Below are 16,743 nucleotides of genomic sequence, written 5' to 3'. Positions count from 1 at the left end.
CACTCAACTGGTACGGATTCCCTATTTCTGCCCAGAGCTAAAGTCATGGCCTATAGGCAAGGTAGATAGATGGCTTTCAGACCTGAAAGTCTCAGATATTGAGGCCTTGGGTCCCTCCCTGCCTCTCTATCCCTCCCAGACCAGCTCTTAAACCCTCTCCTTACCTTCCCAGCCCAACTCTGCTACTAAATTGATGAAGCTAAAGGAGTTTGATCATGTCAGTATATTTATATGTAAACACAAAACTATTGGTATAAGATACTGAATATGGACATTTACAATTATTTTCTGAATCTGTCTCAATCCATTGACATTAAATACAAAAGGAAAAGACTGTAAAATAAGAACATATACATTCAAGAGCTTATTACAGTATAAAATTATTGAGGTCTGATCAGCTACCAACCTCATCTGTGATGGAGGAAGCTTTAGGAGTTCCTGGGATTTTCTTGGGAATATAGAGCACTGGGGACTCGATTCCATCCCTGGCATATCAGGCTGGTAGGCTGGGAGCAGACAGGGATAGGTTGGGTGAATGGGAAGGAAATAGTAATTGCAGGGGGACTGCTATACCCAGTCAGGAGTTAAGATTTTTACTGTCATAGAACCCACCCAGCTTGAGCTCCAGGGTCTGGCAGGCTACTAGGCAGAAAGAAATGGTTATTTGAGTGGATAGGACCAAGCTGCATAAGGAAAGGAACCTTTTGGCAAAAAGAAAAAGGGACCCTAGCACATTCTCCAGGGACAGATTCTCATAGTAGTTCTCTTTCTCATACCTAGGCTCCTTCTCTTTCCTTCTAAGAAATTGCTTTTGGCTCTGGCTGCTCAGTGAGTTCACCTCTACTCCCAGGCTTCAATCCCCGAGGGATAGGAAGAGAAAAGAGAATCACAGTGGAGGTCTATTGCCAAAATCAGCAAAGTAAACGGAGGAAATCATTAGGTAAGGGCAATCTAAGCTGAATTAAACCAGTGTCACCACAAACCAGTATTTTTGTCTCCAAAAGGTAGCATTCTGGAGTGAGATAAGTCATTACATAAGGATGAAGGCCTGTGGCAAAAACACGAAGAGTAGATGTACCTGTGTCCTCTTCCACCACTCTGTGGTCTGACAATAGGAGACATGATCCCCAACCCCAGCTAGTCCAGGATAAACAGTAGGGCACAAGAAGCAACGAGTCCTAAACTGCAGCATGGAGCCCCAGGAACTTTTATAAAGGAGTAACTGTGTGTATATGTATTTATAGAATACCACCATATTGTCACATACAATATATATTTATATACACACGTACATATGGACCCATATACGTAAGTGCGTGCGCGCACACACACACACACACACAGAATAAAAGAAGAGACTCGAATACACGCTCTAGGTATAAACGTGCTTGGCACTCGGGACTTTCTCTAAAACATATAACTTGGTCAAGCTTTCTGGGAAGGAAGGTGGATGCTCACCAAACCTCCCCATCAAATCCTAGTAATGGGGAAGGAATGGGAAAGAGATCTCCAGAAGGAGAAGGCATTGGGAAAAGGTGGGGGGGGGGGGGTTCCTTTCTCACTTACCTTGCTTAGAGCCTCTGGCAAAAATCAATAGCCACAATTTGGTTTTAATAAGGCACAGTTCAATGGCAGGTGCTAGGAATTAAGAACACATTGCTGCTGGCCCTTTCTAGTAACCATTTCATCACATCTACCTAGCCAAAGGGAAAGGCCACCCTGCGTACACCAGGAGACACAAGAAAGAGGTTCATCCATGGCTTCAGTGTAACTGATGGCAGCCTATAGGCTCAGCGGTGTCCAGGGAGTTTAAGGAAGAAGCCTGGCTAGCAGGAGGAGGCTCATGGGACAGTTACTGACTCTCCATAGCCAGGATGTTGTGGCTGGATGGCACCATGCCCTCCCTTTCTGCGAACTCCAGGATTGCCTTGTAGCAAAAATAGTACTGCTCAGGGGTCTGAATACTGAAGGCCCTCTGGGTCCTCATGCGGGACACTGTCTGGAACACATTAAGGGTACCGAGCTCCTCCAACTGTGCCAGGCAGATGTCCAGTGAGCAGAAGGTACCTGAAGGAAGAAAGGAAGAAAGGAAGCAGTCATATGTGACCTACCTCTCCTCTCCCCACCCCTCTACCAAATAACTCAGGGAGGACTAGATTACTGAATTTAAAGGCAAGGGGCCTTAGGCCTGAAAGAGTCAAGGAGGAGGGCACAGTGAGTGCTGGAGGCCAGAGAAATGAGAGGGCATATATATGGAGGTAATAGGAAGAGGTGGGAAAGTGACAATCCTGATAGAACAACAGCACTCCCACACCTGGGCCCTAATTTTCAGACTACAATTTCTCCACAGAGGCCTAATACAAACCTATTCTTCCTGACCTTCTCCCAAAGGGATCTCTGACGAGAAATGCCAGCAGTCCCTTCAATAATCATCCCCTTAAGGCTAAAGTTGCTAACTGGATCCAGAATGGAGAGATAAAACAAGGTGGAAACCTCCCCAAGGAGAGAGATGGGAAGGAAGCAACAGCACAGATGAGCTCTCTGAGACACCCAGGTGACTGATGAGGTCAGAAGATGACCATGCTGATGGGATGTATAAAGCATCAACCCCCAGAGAACTTGGCTTGTGAAGTGTATGTTTTGGACACATACTTAGCACTAGGGATACCAGAAATACATTAAAGAAGAATTTTTCATGGCAATTCACCTCCATTGGACCAAATTCTCTTAAACTGGCAAGGAAGAGCCTGGTTATTCCTCCCCCACCCTTACTGCCTCCAGAGGCTATGAGAGCTGCATCAGGTGCATTATTACCTGTCCTGCCAATGCCTGCGCTGCAATGGACCACAATGGGTGGTTCAGGGCACTGCCCTTTGGAGTGTGCTCCCATGCTGCTGACGGCCAACCTCTGCTGGCTCCTGACTGCTCTCAAGAAGTCAATGAGGGAAGCCGCTGAGGAGGGTACACCATAATCTGGCCAGCTCAGGAATTGAAAGTGAGTCACCTGGCGTTTCTGCCGCTCCTTGGATAGAAAAAGAAGAAAAAGTTAGTGAGTTACTTCTGCTTGCCCTGACTACCTTCAGCTTTTCTAGTTCTTGACATCCTGGGATCTCTACCACCAAGATTCCTGCCTACCACCCTCAACTTTCTCCACAACTGCTTCTCTACAAACCCAAAGGAAAGGTTTAATGTCTGGAAAGGGCAGAATTCCTATTTGTAGGATCCAGATTTCTTCTAAGTTTTATTCCTACTTAATGCCACTATTGTGTTGAGATAATATGGTTATATTGGCTCTAAATTAAATATCCTGATCCTCTTCCCAGAATAATGGAAGTAACTTATAGGCCCCCTGGAATCCTGCCTATTTCCCTTTGGATATTTTCTTTACAGTAATGGTTCTCCCTTACTTCAAAAAAGTGAGAAAATAGAAACCTGGATTTACCTCTGTGTTATGAATTTCTAGCGTTGTTTTCTTATAATGGTTCATGTTCTCCACGCCTAGATTGGTCACTGTGAGGAAGCCAAATCGGATCCGAGAGTCTTTTTCTAAAGGCCAGTACTGGCCACACTTCCTCCTGCCGCCCTCCTCAAAGCTGAAGATACACAGAGCAAGGTAAGCCTTCCGCCCTTCTTCTCCACACCATTAACCATGCCCTCCCCAGGGGCAGCAGTATCATCTCTTGCATTGTTTCTAACTTACACCCTTGCTTTTTGGCAGAAAAGCAAGAAAACCTTCATTCTAAACAGATGTAACAACAAAAATTTCTGCATGTACTCATTATGCAGACTTTTACTGAGCACCTACTATAACATTTGGCCCTTTTCCTCTGGGTACTCCTCACATATCTGGGATAAATACTGGGTGGACAAATAAAGACAGCAGATAAAATGTGGTGGGCCCGATTGAACTCTCTGCCTTGTACCTCAGCCACTGTTCATTTTCTTCCCCAATGAGGGCCCTTGAGGGATAGAAGAGTAGGAAAGGCACAGCTCCTAAGATGCCAGCCCTGAGGTCTGTGTAAAGGCCTAAAGTCCACCTCATTACACATCAGTGGCTCCAAATTACTCCAAGGTGACACTTCTTCCACAACCTCCTCTCCAAATCAAAGGTGGTTGTGACAGTACCATGAGAAAGCAAAATGAGCTAACATTCTCATTAATTCTTTTCTCCTCATCTGAAATAGGTTACGATTATCATAATGATAATAGTAATACTAATGAAATAGTAATTCCTGAAGTTTTGGCAGATGTGTACACCAAAATTTCAAAAATACTGTTTTCATCAAGAGCTTCCTGCCTACATAAGCAGAAAATGGTCAAAGTAGCAGGGGAAGGGAAACTGGTAATTCAGACACCACACTTGGCATGTCGGTGTCTGACTTTTTAAGTATAATTTTTTTTTAATATTTTATTTTTTTTTTACAGAGAGGAAGGGAGAGGGATAGAGAGCTAGAAACATCGATGAGAGAGGAACATCGATCAGCTGCCTCCCACACACCTCCCACTGGGGATGTGCCCGCAACCAAGGCACACGCCCCTGACCGGAATCGAACCCGGGACCCTTGAGTCCGCAGGCCGACGCTCTATCCACTGAGCCAAACCGGCCAGGGCTTTAAGTATAATTTAAATGGAGTGACAGTCACAGCCCTTCATATTATTTTTTATACAGCTGCCCTTTGGAAGTATTCAAAGTGAATTGTCCCATGTTTCCTAATATTTCCTTTAGTGGATAAGACCAGGATAGGCTTTAACAGAGCCATGGATTAAAGCTTTGACAAATTAGATCTATCGATTTCCACCATACCCTGGTTGTGTTAACTTTGGATCAGCTAAAAAAAAAAAAAAAAAAAAAAGAGCTACGACATCTCAAACTCTTGGCCATAGCTTTCTTAATCCTCACTGTGTCTAAGAGCTAAATGCCTCTTTGCAATCACCCATGATGCATGGGGGGAGGGGGTCGTGGGGGGCAGAGAGCAGTGGGAAGAAAAGTGATGAACTCACCGAGTGGTCATGACAATCACCAAGACTTTTTGCTCCCATACCATGAGCCAAAAATCACGATAAGTATTCTCCAAAGGGCCTGGAATGAAAGGAGAAGACAAGGTACATGAGCATGTTAGAAACCACATTTGCATGTTAACAAGGTCCCCAGGAGGAACTGTAGGGAGTTACAGTCTGAGAAGCACTGTTACTGAACTTCTCGGAGTCTTATTACCAGGGCTTCAATTATCATATCCAGACTGACAGTGTCAACTGTGTACAGGTCTGTAGCTGTTTTCATTTCATCTAAGCCTTATAATCAATCACCAGTTGCCAAGTGAACTGTCCCCTTCCATGTCCCATCATCTCCTCAGACTCAACATATTTGCAATTCAGCTTCCTCCTTCAAAACTAGCTTTCTCTCTACACTTTCCCATCTCTATTCACAGTACTGGCATTCTTCAATCACCCAGTCTTAAAAAGTTGAAGCCAATTCTGACCCATTTTTTCTAAAATTGTTTTTTTTTTTTTAATGTATTGATTTGAGAGGGGGGTGAAGAGGGGGGGGAGAGAGAGAAACACATCCATTTGTTTTCCGCTTATTTATGCATACATTGGTTGAGTCTTGTGTGTGCCCTGACGGGGGGATCAAAACTTGGCATATCGGGATGACACTCTAACTGTGCTACCCATTTTGGCCAGGGTCTTTACCCATTTTCTTTATCTAACAAGTCCTTGAGATTTTTTGCCTTTGAATTGTTTTTGTTTTTTATTTCCATCCTGATCTCCCTACTCAATTTCACTGCTATGAGAACCAACCATATCATCTTTTGTCTGAGTTACTGTACTTCCATCTTGGCTTACTTTTCTGAACAGAACTCTCTCTTCCAATCTATTCTGGATACTCCTGCCTGTTTAATCTTTCTAAAAAATTGCTTCATCACAATATAGACACATTATGCTCACTTCTGCCTCTATTCCCTTGCTCAAGCCATCTCTCTCATCTCCAAGGCTTTTCACTTTCTATCAATTTTCAAGTGCTGCCTCTCCCTTGCAGCTTTCTCTGACCACCACACTCCTTGTAGGACTTCCTCTTGTCTCAGATCTTGATGGCACAGCTAGATCAAAACAGCTTAACCATTTAATGTATATGGTCTTACACCAGCCATTTTACTTTGTGAGAATTAATCACATCTCAGCAAACATGGTGCTAAGGGCAAGGGCCATGTCATCAAGTTATCCTTCTGTCTTACAACCTGCATAGGATGGGCACTCAGAGGGAACTTTGAAGATACTTGTGGGCCAGCAACTCCCTTTCAATCCAAGAAGTAACAACCCAGGGTAGTTCCTTTTACTTTCCTAGTGCTTTTTCCTCTTCTGGTTTCAGGGAAGCACAAGGGTTGATTTTATCCTGGAAGTTTGCAGGTTTCACTACCATTTTTGCTAACCTTTTTAGCAAGCACCAACATTGTATGACACTAGAATTTCCTCTGTGCAGAGTGGACACTGTGAAGTCTTGAAAACAAACTAAATGTCTAACAAAAGAGGATTAAACTATCACATATCCCTAATTTAAACAATCCATACGGTAATATTATAAGATCTGTATCTTTTGCTCTGGAAAGGAGTGCACATGATATCATCGAGTGAAAAAAGAGAATGTATAAAAAGAGCCCATTTTGTTACATATTTTATAGGTCTATACCTATTTATATGCATAGAAAAAGGTTTAGAAGGAGATGCTGAAAAATGTTAACGTTATCTATGGGTCTCAGGTTTATGAGTGATTTTCATCTTCATTTTCTGTACCAGATATGCATTACCGTAGTAAGCACATCAAAGAGAAAATGAGAATACCCTTGCCCCATCTCTGACTCCCAGCTTATCCAACATCTCACTACATTGTACCACGCAGCTCACAGTTTACTTACCACATTCAAACCACTGACAAATTGGTATTGCCTCTCAGAGCACCTGATACCACTCAAACTCAGGCTGGGCAGAGAAGGTCATAATTTTCTCAAAGGCATGAGAGAGATTTGGAAGGCAAAGCTGTACTCCCCAGATTAGACTCTTTAACAGCACAGTTTTCTGAAATAGTCACCAGTTTGTACTGACATGGGTAAAACAATCCACTGACTAGGCTTGCTAGGACTTTAAAACCCAACAGACATATTTTCAAATCCTGGCTTTGTCACTTACTGGCTGTGTGATACAAGGTCACCTAAGCTATTTGGGCTTCAGTTTGTTCATGGATTAAAAACCTTCCTTGCAAAGTCTCTATAATAATTAGATGGGGATTATGTTCCTGATATATAATACATACTCTCAATAGAGACATATATTGTTACTAGAAATATTATGATGATTAAAAATCAGAATACTATAAATATAGCCAGGAATATTAGCCAGGCAAATCAAACCAGTCTTCTCAACATCACAGGGCCCCCATCTTCTGGTACTAACACTTAAATGTGATCAATGTTTGACTCAAGAAACCCTCTGTTCTATATCCCTGGAGTTTCTTCGCCTGGAGAGGGCCTATAGAACCAGCCTGAAAGAGCCAAGCCTTGCATAATTAGCAATGCTAAGCAGTACCCTTGCCTTCTAAACCTGGAGGCAGGAGCATTCTGAAGCCCCCTAAAGCCAACCCTTATCCTCTATAAGCCCAACCATACCAAGACCATCCTCCTAAATAAAGGCCCTACTCTCTCAGGCATCACATCATATCCTACACCTGCCAACAATCTTCCTTGATTGTTCTCTTGTTTCTTCTTGAAAGGACTCCTTTTGGAGGGAGGGGTCCCTCTTAGAGAAAAATAAACCTGTGACCATAAGACCAATGGACAATGTACCAAGAATCCAAAAGCCCTTTTCCTTTTTGTTATCCCTTAACTTTTATTTTGAAAAATGTGAAAACCTCCAAAAAGTTGAAAGAATAGTACAGTGTACTCATATTCTTTAGTTCAAAGCTGTAATGTTTAGCTACCATTTCGCAACATTTGCTTTTCTCTATACAGTAGTCCCCCCTTATCTGTAGGGGATATGTTCTAAGACCCCCCAGGGGATGCCTGAAACCACAGATAGTACCAAACCTATATATATATATATATATATATATATATATATATATATATATATATATATATATATATAGTTTTTCCCTATACATACATATGATACATAACATAAATTAGGCACAGTAAGAGATTAACAACAACCAATTTTAATAATAAACTGTAACAAGAGTTATGTGAATGTGGTCTCTCTATCTCAAAATATCTTATTGTATTCTACTCACCCTTTTCTTGTGATGATGTGAGATGATACAATGCCTATGTGATGAATGAATAAGGTGAATGACTTAGGCATTGTGACATAGTGATAGGTTACTGTAAGGGTGACTTGAACACAAACACTGATACTCAATGGGATAACTGAGATGTCTACTAAGTGACTAACAGGCAGGTAGCATATATAGTGTAGATACACTGCACAAAGGGTTGATTCACATCCCAGGTGGGATAGAATGGGACAGGCTAGATTTCATCATGTTACTCAGAACAGCATGCAATTTAAAACTTATGAATTTTTTATTTCTGGAACTTTCCACTTAATATTTCGGACCACAATTGATTATGGGTAATTGAAACTGCAGAAAGCAAAACCAGCCCTATCCAGTTTGGCTCCGTGGATAGAGCGCTGGCCCATGGATTGAAGGGTCCTGGGTTCAGGTCCAGTCAAGGGCACGTACTTTGGTTGCAAGCTCAATTCCCGGCCCTGGTTGGGGAGCACATGCGGAGGCAACCAATCGATATGTCTCACATACTAGTAAATGTTTCTCTCTCTCTGTCTCTCCTTCTCCTTTCCACTCTCTCTCTCTCTCTCTCTAAAATAAATAAATAAATAAATAAATAAATAAATAATCAATGGAAAAATATCTTCGGGTGAGAATTAACCAAAAAATAAAAGCAAAACCGCAGATAAGGGTAGGCTACTGTATATAAACACACACATATTTTCCTTTTTACTGAACTATTCAAAATAAGTTTTAATTATTTGGAAAATATAATAAAGAATAAAGAAAAAAATTTTAATGTAATTCTAACTCCCAGAAATAAACACTGTTTATTTTTGGTCAAAAAATAAACAAACAAAAAAGTTTCATCATGCTCTCCCCCTGGAGAGCATGCCTTTGCCTTTCCCTTTCCCCTCTTCTTCCCCTCAGGCACATTACTTAGCTTTGCCTTGCTCTCTCCTTGGCTCCAAGGACCCTTCTTCTGCCTCTGTAACTTGTTTCCTTAGCCTAAGCAGCCCAGCTGACTCACTTCTACTACCTCTGTAACTTTCTAAATAAACTTTCTTATAATTTGGAACAAAAAAAAAGTAAGTTTTAGACATTATGATATTTCACTCCTACATACTTGAACACATATTTAGAATAACAAGGATATTCTCCTACAGAACAATAGCATTATCATACTTAAGTAATTAAACACTGATACAATAATATTATCTAATGCATAGTCTCCAATTGTCCCAATAGTTTGTCCTTAATAGTTTTATTCTCCAAACACAGGTTTCAATCATGGATCACACATTAACTTTGGTTATCATGTCTCTTTAGTTTCCTTTAAACTAGAACAGTTCTCTGACATTTTTCTATGGCATGAACTTTGAAGAGTGTAAGCCAGTTTTCTTATTGTATGTCCAAAATCTGGATTTGTCTGGTTTCTCATGATTAGATTTGAACTTAAAAGCTATCAACATACAACATAGGCTGATAAAGTTCTCACTGTTTCACAACAGGAGGCATATAATATATGTTTGTCCATTATTGGTGCTAAGTTTAATCAGCTGGTAAAAGAAGTATCCACCAAAATTTTTATTTTATTTTTTTGTTAATCCTCAACATAGGTTACCTTTTCCATTGATTTTTTTTAAGAGAGAGTAGAGCCGAAACCGGTTTGGCTCAGTGGATAGAGCGTCAGCCTGTGGACTGAAGGGTCCCAGGTTCGATTCCGGTCAAGGGCATGTACCTTGGTTGCGGGCACATCCCCAGTGGGGGGTGTGCAGGAGGCAGCTGATCGATGTTTCTAACTCTCTATACCTCTCCCTTCCTCTCTGTAAAAACTCAATAAAATATATATTTTAAAAAAAAAGAGAGAGAGAGAGAGTAGAATAGCCTTAGCTGGTTTGGCTCAGGGAATAGAGTGTTCTGAAGGGTCCCTCGTTCGGTTCCGGTCAAGGGCACATGCCCAGGTTATGGGCTCAATCCCCAGTGGGGGGTGTGCAGGAGGCAGCCGATCAATGATTCTCTCTCATCATTGATGTTTCTATCTCTCTCTCCCTCTCCCTTCCTCTCTGAAATCAATAAAAATATTTTAAAAAGAGAGAGAGAGAGGAATAGATGGGAAGAGACAGAGAGAGAAACACGATGTGAGAGAGACACATTGACCATCTGCCTCCCACATGCTGGGGATTGAGCCTACAACCAAGTTATATGCCCTTGACTGGAATCATATCAGCGATCCTTAAGTCCGCAGACTGATGCTCTAACCACTGAGGCAAACTTGCTAGGGCTCCACCAGATCTTTTGCTGGCCATGTTCTGCAATGGTCAAAGGACCTTGAGACCATAAGGGCCTGTTATGTCCTCCTGTATTGTGATTTCTTTCCACCTTCTTAGAAGGCAACCTGATATTCTCCTTGAGATGGCAGAGGCCACGTCAGGAGTACTAGGCACGCAGCAGCATTTATAAAAACTCCATCTGAAACCCTCTGAGAGCCTAGTACTTCACTCTCAGAAGACTGCTGAGGTGCTCTGTGATGGTACAGGGATCAGCAAAGCTTCTCAGGACATCAACACTCATTCAAGATTGGACTCAATTTCCAGGAAGTCCCACTGCCACTCCTGGTCTTCTACTGGCCATAAAGAGCATTTAACTGGCCAATGAGCTCTTCTGATATCCTATCTCTGTGGGTTGGCAATACTAAGACAGAGTCCAAAAATTGTACTAGCGCTGTGTGTTGAAATTTCCAATTAATCTCTATGCAGTGAGTTTCCAGGCACATATGTATAAACTCTGCACCTCTTATCTGCCTTCCTCAATAACTCCCAATCTTTATGAAAAACCAAGATCTAATGGCCACAACATCACAGAAAGTGACCATTCCTTTAAAAATTATGCTATCATCTGGTGCAAAGAATTACAGGTAGATGACTCAAAACCAATTTGTGAGGGGTGGACTAACTTACCTTGTGTACCAATGTAAGCATTCTTCTGCTTATAGCCATCCATAAAACTGGCATTGATGTAATCTGTCTAATGATAAAAAGGAAACATCATTACAGCTGTGTGGAATACACCATTTGGGTGGGAAAATAATGTACTAGTAGATAAATAAAACAAAGGGTATGGCTATTCTTGTCAGGAAAAAAAAAGAGAGAAGCAAAAAGGCCAAGTCAATTCAAAACCTCACTTCCACATATATTGTTGGAACAACTGGATATCTACATGCAGAAAAAGAAAAAAACCAAGCTGAATCCTTCCTCACACCATACACAAAAACTAACTCAAAATGGATCACAGACCTAATGTAAAAGCTAAAACTATAAAACTCCTAGAAGAATCTATCGGATTAAATCTTTTTGACATTAGGTTAGACATGGCCTTCTTAAATATGACACTAAAATCACAAGCAGCAGCCTGGCCAGCAGTGGTTGATTATTGACCTATGAACCAAGAGATCACAGTTTGATTCCCAGTCGGGGCACATGCCCAGGTTGCAGGCTCAATCCCCAATAGGGGATGTGCAGGAGGCAGACAATCAATGATTCTCTCTCATCATTGATCTTTCTCTCTCTCCCGCTCCCTCCCGCTCCCTCTCTGAAATCAATAAATAACTACATTTCAAAAATTTTAATTTTTAAAATAACCGGTTTGGCACAGTGGATAGAGCGATGGCCTGCGGACTGAAGGGTCCCAGGTTCAATTCCGGTCAAGGGTGTATGTACCTTGGTTGCGGGCACATCCCCAGTAGGGAGTGTGCAGGAGGCAGCTGAATCGATGTTTCTAACTCTCTATCCCTCTCCCTTCCTCTCTGTAAAAAATCAATAAAATATATATTTTAAAAAATTATAAGCAACCAAAGAAAAAAACACGGATAAATTCAACTGCATTAAAATTGAAAACTTTTGTGCTTCAAATGATACCATTAAGAAAGTGAAAACAAACAAAAAATCCCACAGAATGCATATATTTGAAAAGAGATTTATACCTAGAATATATAAAGAATTCTCACAACTCAACAGTAAAAAGACAACCCAATTTTATTTTAATTTTTTTAAATAGATTTTAGAGAGGGAGACAAGGAGAGAAAGAGAAACATCGACGTGAGAGAGACACATCTATCAGTTGCTTCCTGAAACATGCCCCAACCAGGGATGAAACCCCAAACCTGCTACCGTTCAGTGCACAGGATGACACTACAACCAATGGAGTCACATCGCCAGGGCAAAGGCAACCCAACTTTAAAATGGGCAGAATAACTATTTCTCCTAAGAAGATGTACAAGTTAAAATCATAACAAGATACCATTTCACACCCACTATGATGAATATAAGTAAGAGATAATAAATGTTGGCAAAAATGTGGAGAAATTAAAACCCTCATTCATTGCTAGTAGTAATGTAAAATGTTGTAGGCACTTTGGAAAAGAGTCTGGCAGTTTCTCAAAATGTTAAACACAGTTAACATATGACCCAGCAATTCTACTTAGGAAAATGGAGTTTCTTTTTCAGGTGATTAAAAAGTTGATTGTGGTATTGGCTGCACAATTCTGTGAATACATTTTTTTTTAAATGTATTTTATTGATTTTTTACAGAGAGGAATACAGAGTTAGAAACATCGATGAGAGAGAAACACCGATCAGCTGCCTCCTGCACAGCTCCCACTGGGGATGTGCCCGCAACCAAGGTACATGCCCTTGACTGGAATCGAACCTGGGACCCCTCAGTCCACAGGCCGACGCTCTATCCACTGAGCCAAACCGGTCAGGGCTGTGAATACATTTTTAAAAACTATTGAATTATACACTTTAAATGGATAAATTGTATGGTATGTCAATTATATATCAAGAAAACTATTATTAAAAACAAAGGAAGGAAAGAAGGAAGGAAGGAAGGAAGGAAGGAAGGAAGGAAGGAAGGAAGGAAGGAAGGAAGGAAGGAAGGCAGGCTTGCAGGACTACAGCACAGAACCAAAAAGGAGGCAAGCCAAACACCTGAGCAGGACATCCCGTCAATGCTGCCACACATGAAAGGAAAAGTGTGACTGAATAAGGAAGAAAGCTATACCTCACATCTAGGACCATCAGCAGCATGGGCCTCACACCCAGGATCCATTACTACCTGAATATTCAATAGAAACTATGACTAATAGCTTTATGATTTCAGGAGCAAATCTGGTGAACAATTCACCTGACTCCCCCATTTACTATGGAAATAAAGCCTTTGTCATTGTTTATAGTAATGAGAGGGATTATAACACAAGTGATGATCTTCAGATTAATTACAGGATAACTAGAATAGTCTCCTGGTACACTAAGATTCACTCATTCCTTCACAAATAATTTACTGAACGTCTGGTATATACCAGGCACTGTTCTAAGTATTGGAGACAGAGCACTCAGCAAGACATAAATATAGATATCTCTGACTCCAGAGCCCCAACTTAGCCCTTATATTCTGCTTGTTCATAGCATATACTGTGACAATCTCAATAATACTGATGAATTTGCCCTCAGTCACCCAGGCTCTTAACTAATGCTCCTGCAAGAAAACCTTCTGTAAGGGTCCTAGACTAGAATTCAGTTTATGTGCTTAAAACATTAAGGTTACAAGATCCATGCACTATATACAAGGCAATGATTTTCTAAAAACTTATCCCCTAGAAAAAGAAGAAGGGATTTAAGAATTCCCTATAATATGAGTCATGTTAAAGTTAAGGGTACTATTTAAATTCCTTTACTTTCAACCTCAACCAATGCTGTTTTTGTTTTGTTTTTTAAATGTGTATATAAGCCACCAGACAAAACTGGTATAAAAGAAGGAAAAAGAAAAAAAATGTAATACTTTTTTAGTCATTGACCTCAAAATTGTAAGTGCTGGATATTGCTGTAAACAAATTATATTAAGGAGGACTTTAAAAAGGAATAAGTGGCCCAGCCAGTGTGGCTCGATGATTTGAGCATCAACTTATGAACCAAGAGGTCTGGGCACATGCCCGGGTTGTAGGCTCAATCCCCAGTAGGGGACATGCAGGAGGCAGTTGATCAATGATTTTCTGTCATCATTGATGTTCCTATCTTTCTCTCCCTCTCCCTACCTCTCTGAAATCAATAAAAAAAAATTTTTAAGAAAAGGAGTAAGTGAATGATTATGCTATAGACAATGCATGAGGTACAGGATGAATGAAAAAAAAAAAAACTGTGCTAGTGTTATGCTAATAGATTTTTCTGGTTTAGAATAAGCTTTCCAGTGACATCACCATGTACTTAAAAGGAAATAAAAATGATGTGCTCTAGAAAACTTTTATATTAACTCAAAAGGTAGATCCAAATGAGGACAAAACACTGATGTTAAATGTTTGAACAACATTTACACTAAATATCTCTACTAATGCATTATATGTGATAAAAATATATATCTATTGATTTCAGAGAGAGGAAGGGAGAGGGAGAGAGAGATAGAAACATTGATGAGAGAGAAACATCAATCGGCTGCCTCTTGCACACCCCACACTGGGGATCCAGCCCGCAACCTGGGCATGTGCCCTGACCCGGAATCGAACCAGTGACCTCCTAGTGCATGGGATGATGCTCAACCAACTGAGCCACAATCAGCCAGGGCAATAATTTATCAGGCACCTACAATATACCAGACCTTGTGCTATCAGCACTTACATAAAGTATGTCATTTAATCTCCACTTAATACTATGAGATGGACATATAGGGACTTGCCTATGGTAACAATAGACTAGTATGTAGCAACATAAAAACTCAAATAGTATCTTTCTGACTTAGAATCCATGTTCTTTCAACTATAGTATTAGTAAGCTTCACTTTGTAAGAGGCTTAAATTTCCCTCAGTACTCCTGAAAAGATGGAATTTATCTGTCTACCTGAGTGTGGCCACTTCGTTTTATCAGTTTCACTCTTGTTTGGTCCAGGCAGGGTACATCCCCATAGCGGTTCTTCTCTAGGTTTCCTGGAGACCTGAAGAAAATGAAATAAGCAAAATAAAGAAAAAGAAAAAGTGGGGGTAGTATGTATGTGTACATACAAAGCCTGGCAGTGCTAAGGTGGTGTCAGTTACTGTCAGGGGCAGGTATATTGAGCTTTTCATGATCTAGTCTATATAGTTCCATATCATTTAATATTTTAATAGTAAGTATTATAGAAATATTTCCAATCAAAAAAGAAAAAAAAAGAAATAGAGGTACAACACCAAAAAAATCTAGCTGCAAATAAAATTTTCTACTACTCATTTCCAAAAAGATATTCAAAATAAATCTCTTAAGTTCCAATTTTAAAAGGTAGGTTGGCAACATGTTTGATGCCAGTCCATCCAGCAACCTCATTAAAATAAAAAAGGAGCCCCTCCAGTTGTGCCTCAGTGTTTGAGCGTTGACCTAGGAACCAAGAGGTCACAGTTCAATTCCTGTTTGGGGCACATGCCAGGGTTGTGGGCTCAGTACCCACTGGGGGGTGTTCCTCCCTCATCCCTGTTTCTATCTCTCTATCCCTCTCCCTTCCTCTCTCTCTAAAATCCTATATAATAAAAGTCTAATATGCTAAGTGTCTGGTCATTTGATCGTCCATTCAACCAATCAAAGCGTAATATGCTAATGATATGCTAAGGCCGCTCAACCGCTTGCTGTGATGTGCACAGACCACCAGGGGGCAGACAATCTGACCAGCAGGTTAGCTTGCTGCTGAGGTCTGACCGATCGGGACTGAGCGAGACAGGCTGAACACACCCTGGAGCCCTCCTGCGGTCCCTCCCTGGCTGGCCAACCTCCCGCGTCCCTCCCTGGCCCCGATCGTGCACCAGTGGGGCCCCTTGGCCTGGCCTGTGCTCTCTCTCAATCCGGGACCCCTCAGGGGATGTCAGAGAGCCAGTTTTGGCCGATCCCGCAGGCCAGGCTGAGGGACCCCAATGGTGCATGAATTCGTGCACCGGGCCTCTAGTAAAAATAATAAATAAAGTAATTAATTAGTTAATTTTTATAAAAGGAACTAATCAGTACAAACTCAAAAGTGACAGCAGAGACATAAGTGGACAAAGAAGATTACACCCATTTTGGCAGAGAGAAAAATGGAAGGATTTTCACTGACTTGGCCAATTATAGAAAGCTAGGACCTCTGGCCCAGCATGGCTCAGTGGTTGAGCATCAATCTATGAACCAGGAGGTCACGGTTCGATTCCCAGTCAGGGCAAATGTGGGGCTTCAGGCTCCATCCCCAGTAGGGGGCATGCAGGAGGCAGCCTATCAGTGATTCTCTCTCATCATTGATGTTTCTACCTCTCTCTCCCCCTTCCTCTCTGAAATTAATTTTTAAAAAAAAGAAAGAAAGAAAGGGGGGAGACCAAGATGGCGGCATAGGTAAACACCTGAACTTGGTGCCTCGCACAACCACTTCAAAACTACAACTAAAAGACAAAACGGACATCATCTAGAACCACAGGGAGGCTGGCT

At 41.3% G+C, this 16,743-nt stretch overlaps 1 protein-coding gene across 3 annotated transcripts in view; it reads right to left on the bottom strand.

Moving 5' to 3' along the window:
• Window positions 1–211: 211 nt before the first annotated feature.
• Window positions 212–16,743, bottom strand: part of PTPN9 (protein tyrosine phosphatase non-receptor type 9) — a 163,466-nt gene continuing 146,934 nt past the window's right edge. For all 3 annotated transcript variants that reach the window (XM_080657937.1, XM_080657938.1, XM_080657939.1), the window contains 6 exons: window positions 15,166–15,259; window positions 11,239–11,305; window positions 5,002–5,080; window positions 3,443–3,593; window positions 2,815–3,022; window positions 212–2,067 (listed from right to left, as the gene is read on the bottom strand). In XM_080657937.1, the coding sequence (XP_080514063.1) occupies window positions 1,853–2,067; window positions 2,815–3,022; window positions 3,443–3,593; window positions 5,002–5,080; window positions 11,239–11,305; window positions 15,166–15,259 (814 nt within the window). In that variant the 3' untranslated portion in view covers window positions 212–1,852. The remainder of the gene's footprint in view (window positions 2,068–2,814; window positions 3,023–3,442; window positions 3,594–5,001; window positions 5,081–11,238; window positions 11,306–15,165; window positions 15,260–16,743) is intronic.

This window comes from Plecotus auritus (assembly GCF_963455305.1).
Source record: "Plecotus auritus genome assembly, chromosome: 1".
Lineage (NCBI taxonomy): Eukaryota > Metazoa > Chordata > Mammalia > Chiroptera > Vespertilionidae > Plecotus > Plecotus auritus.
Note: the sequence above shows the minus strand (reverse complement) of the source record. Positions and strands in the feature narration are given on the sequence as shown.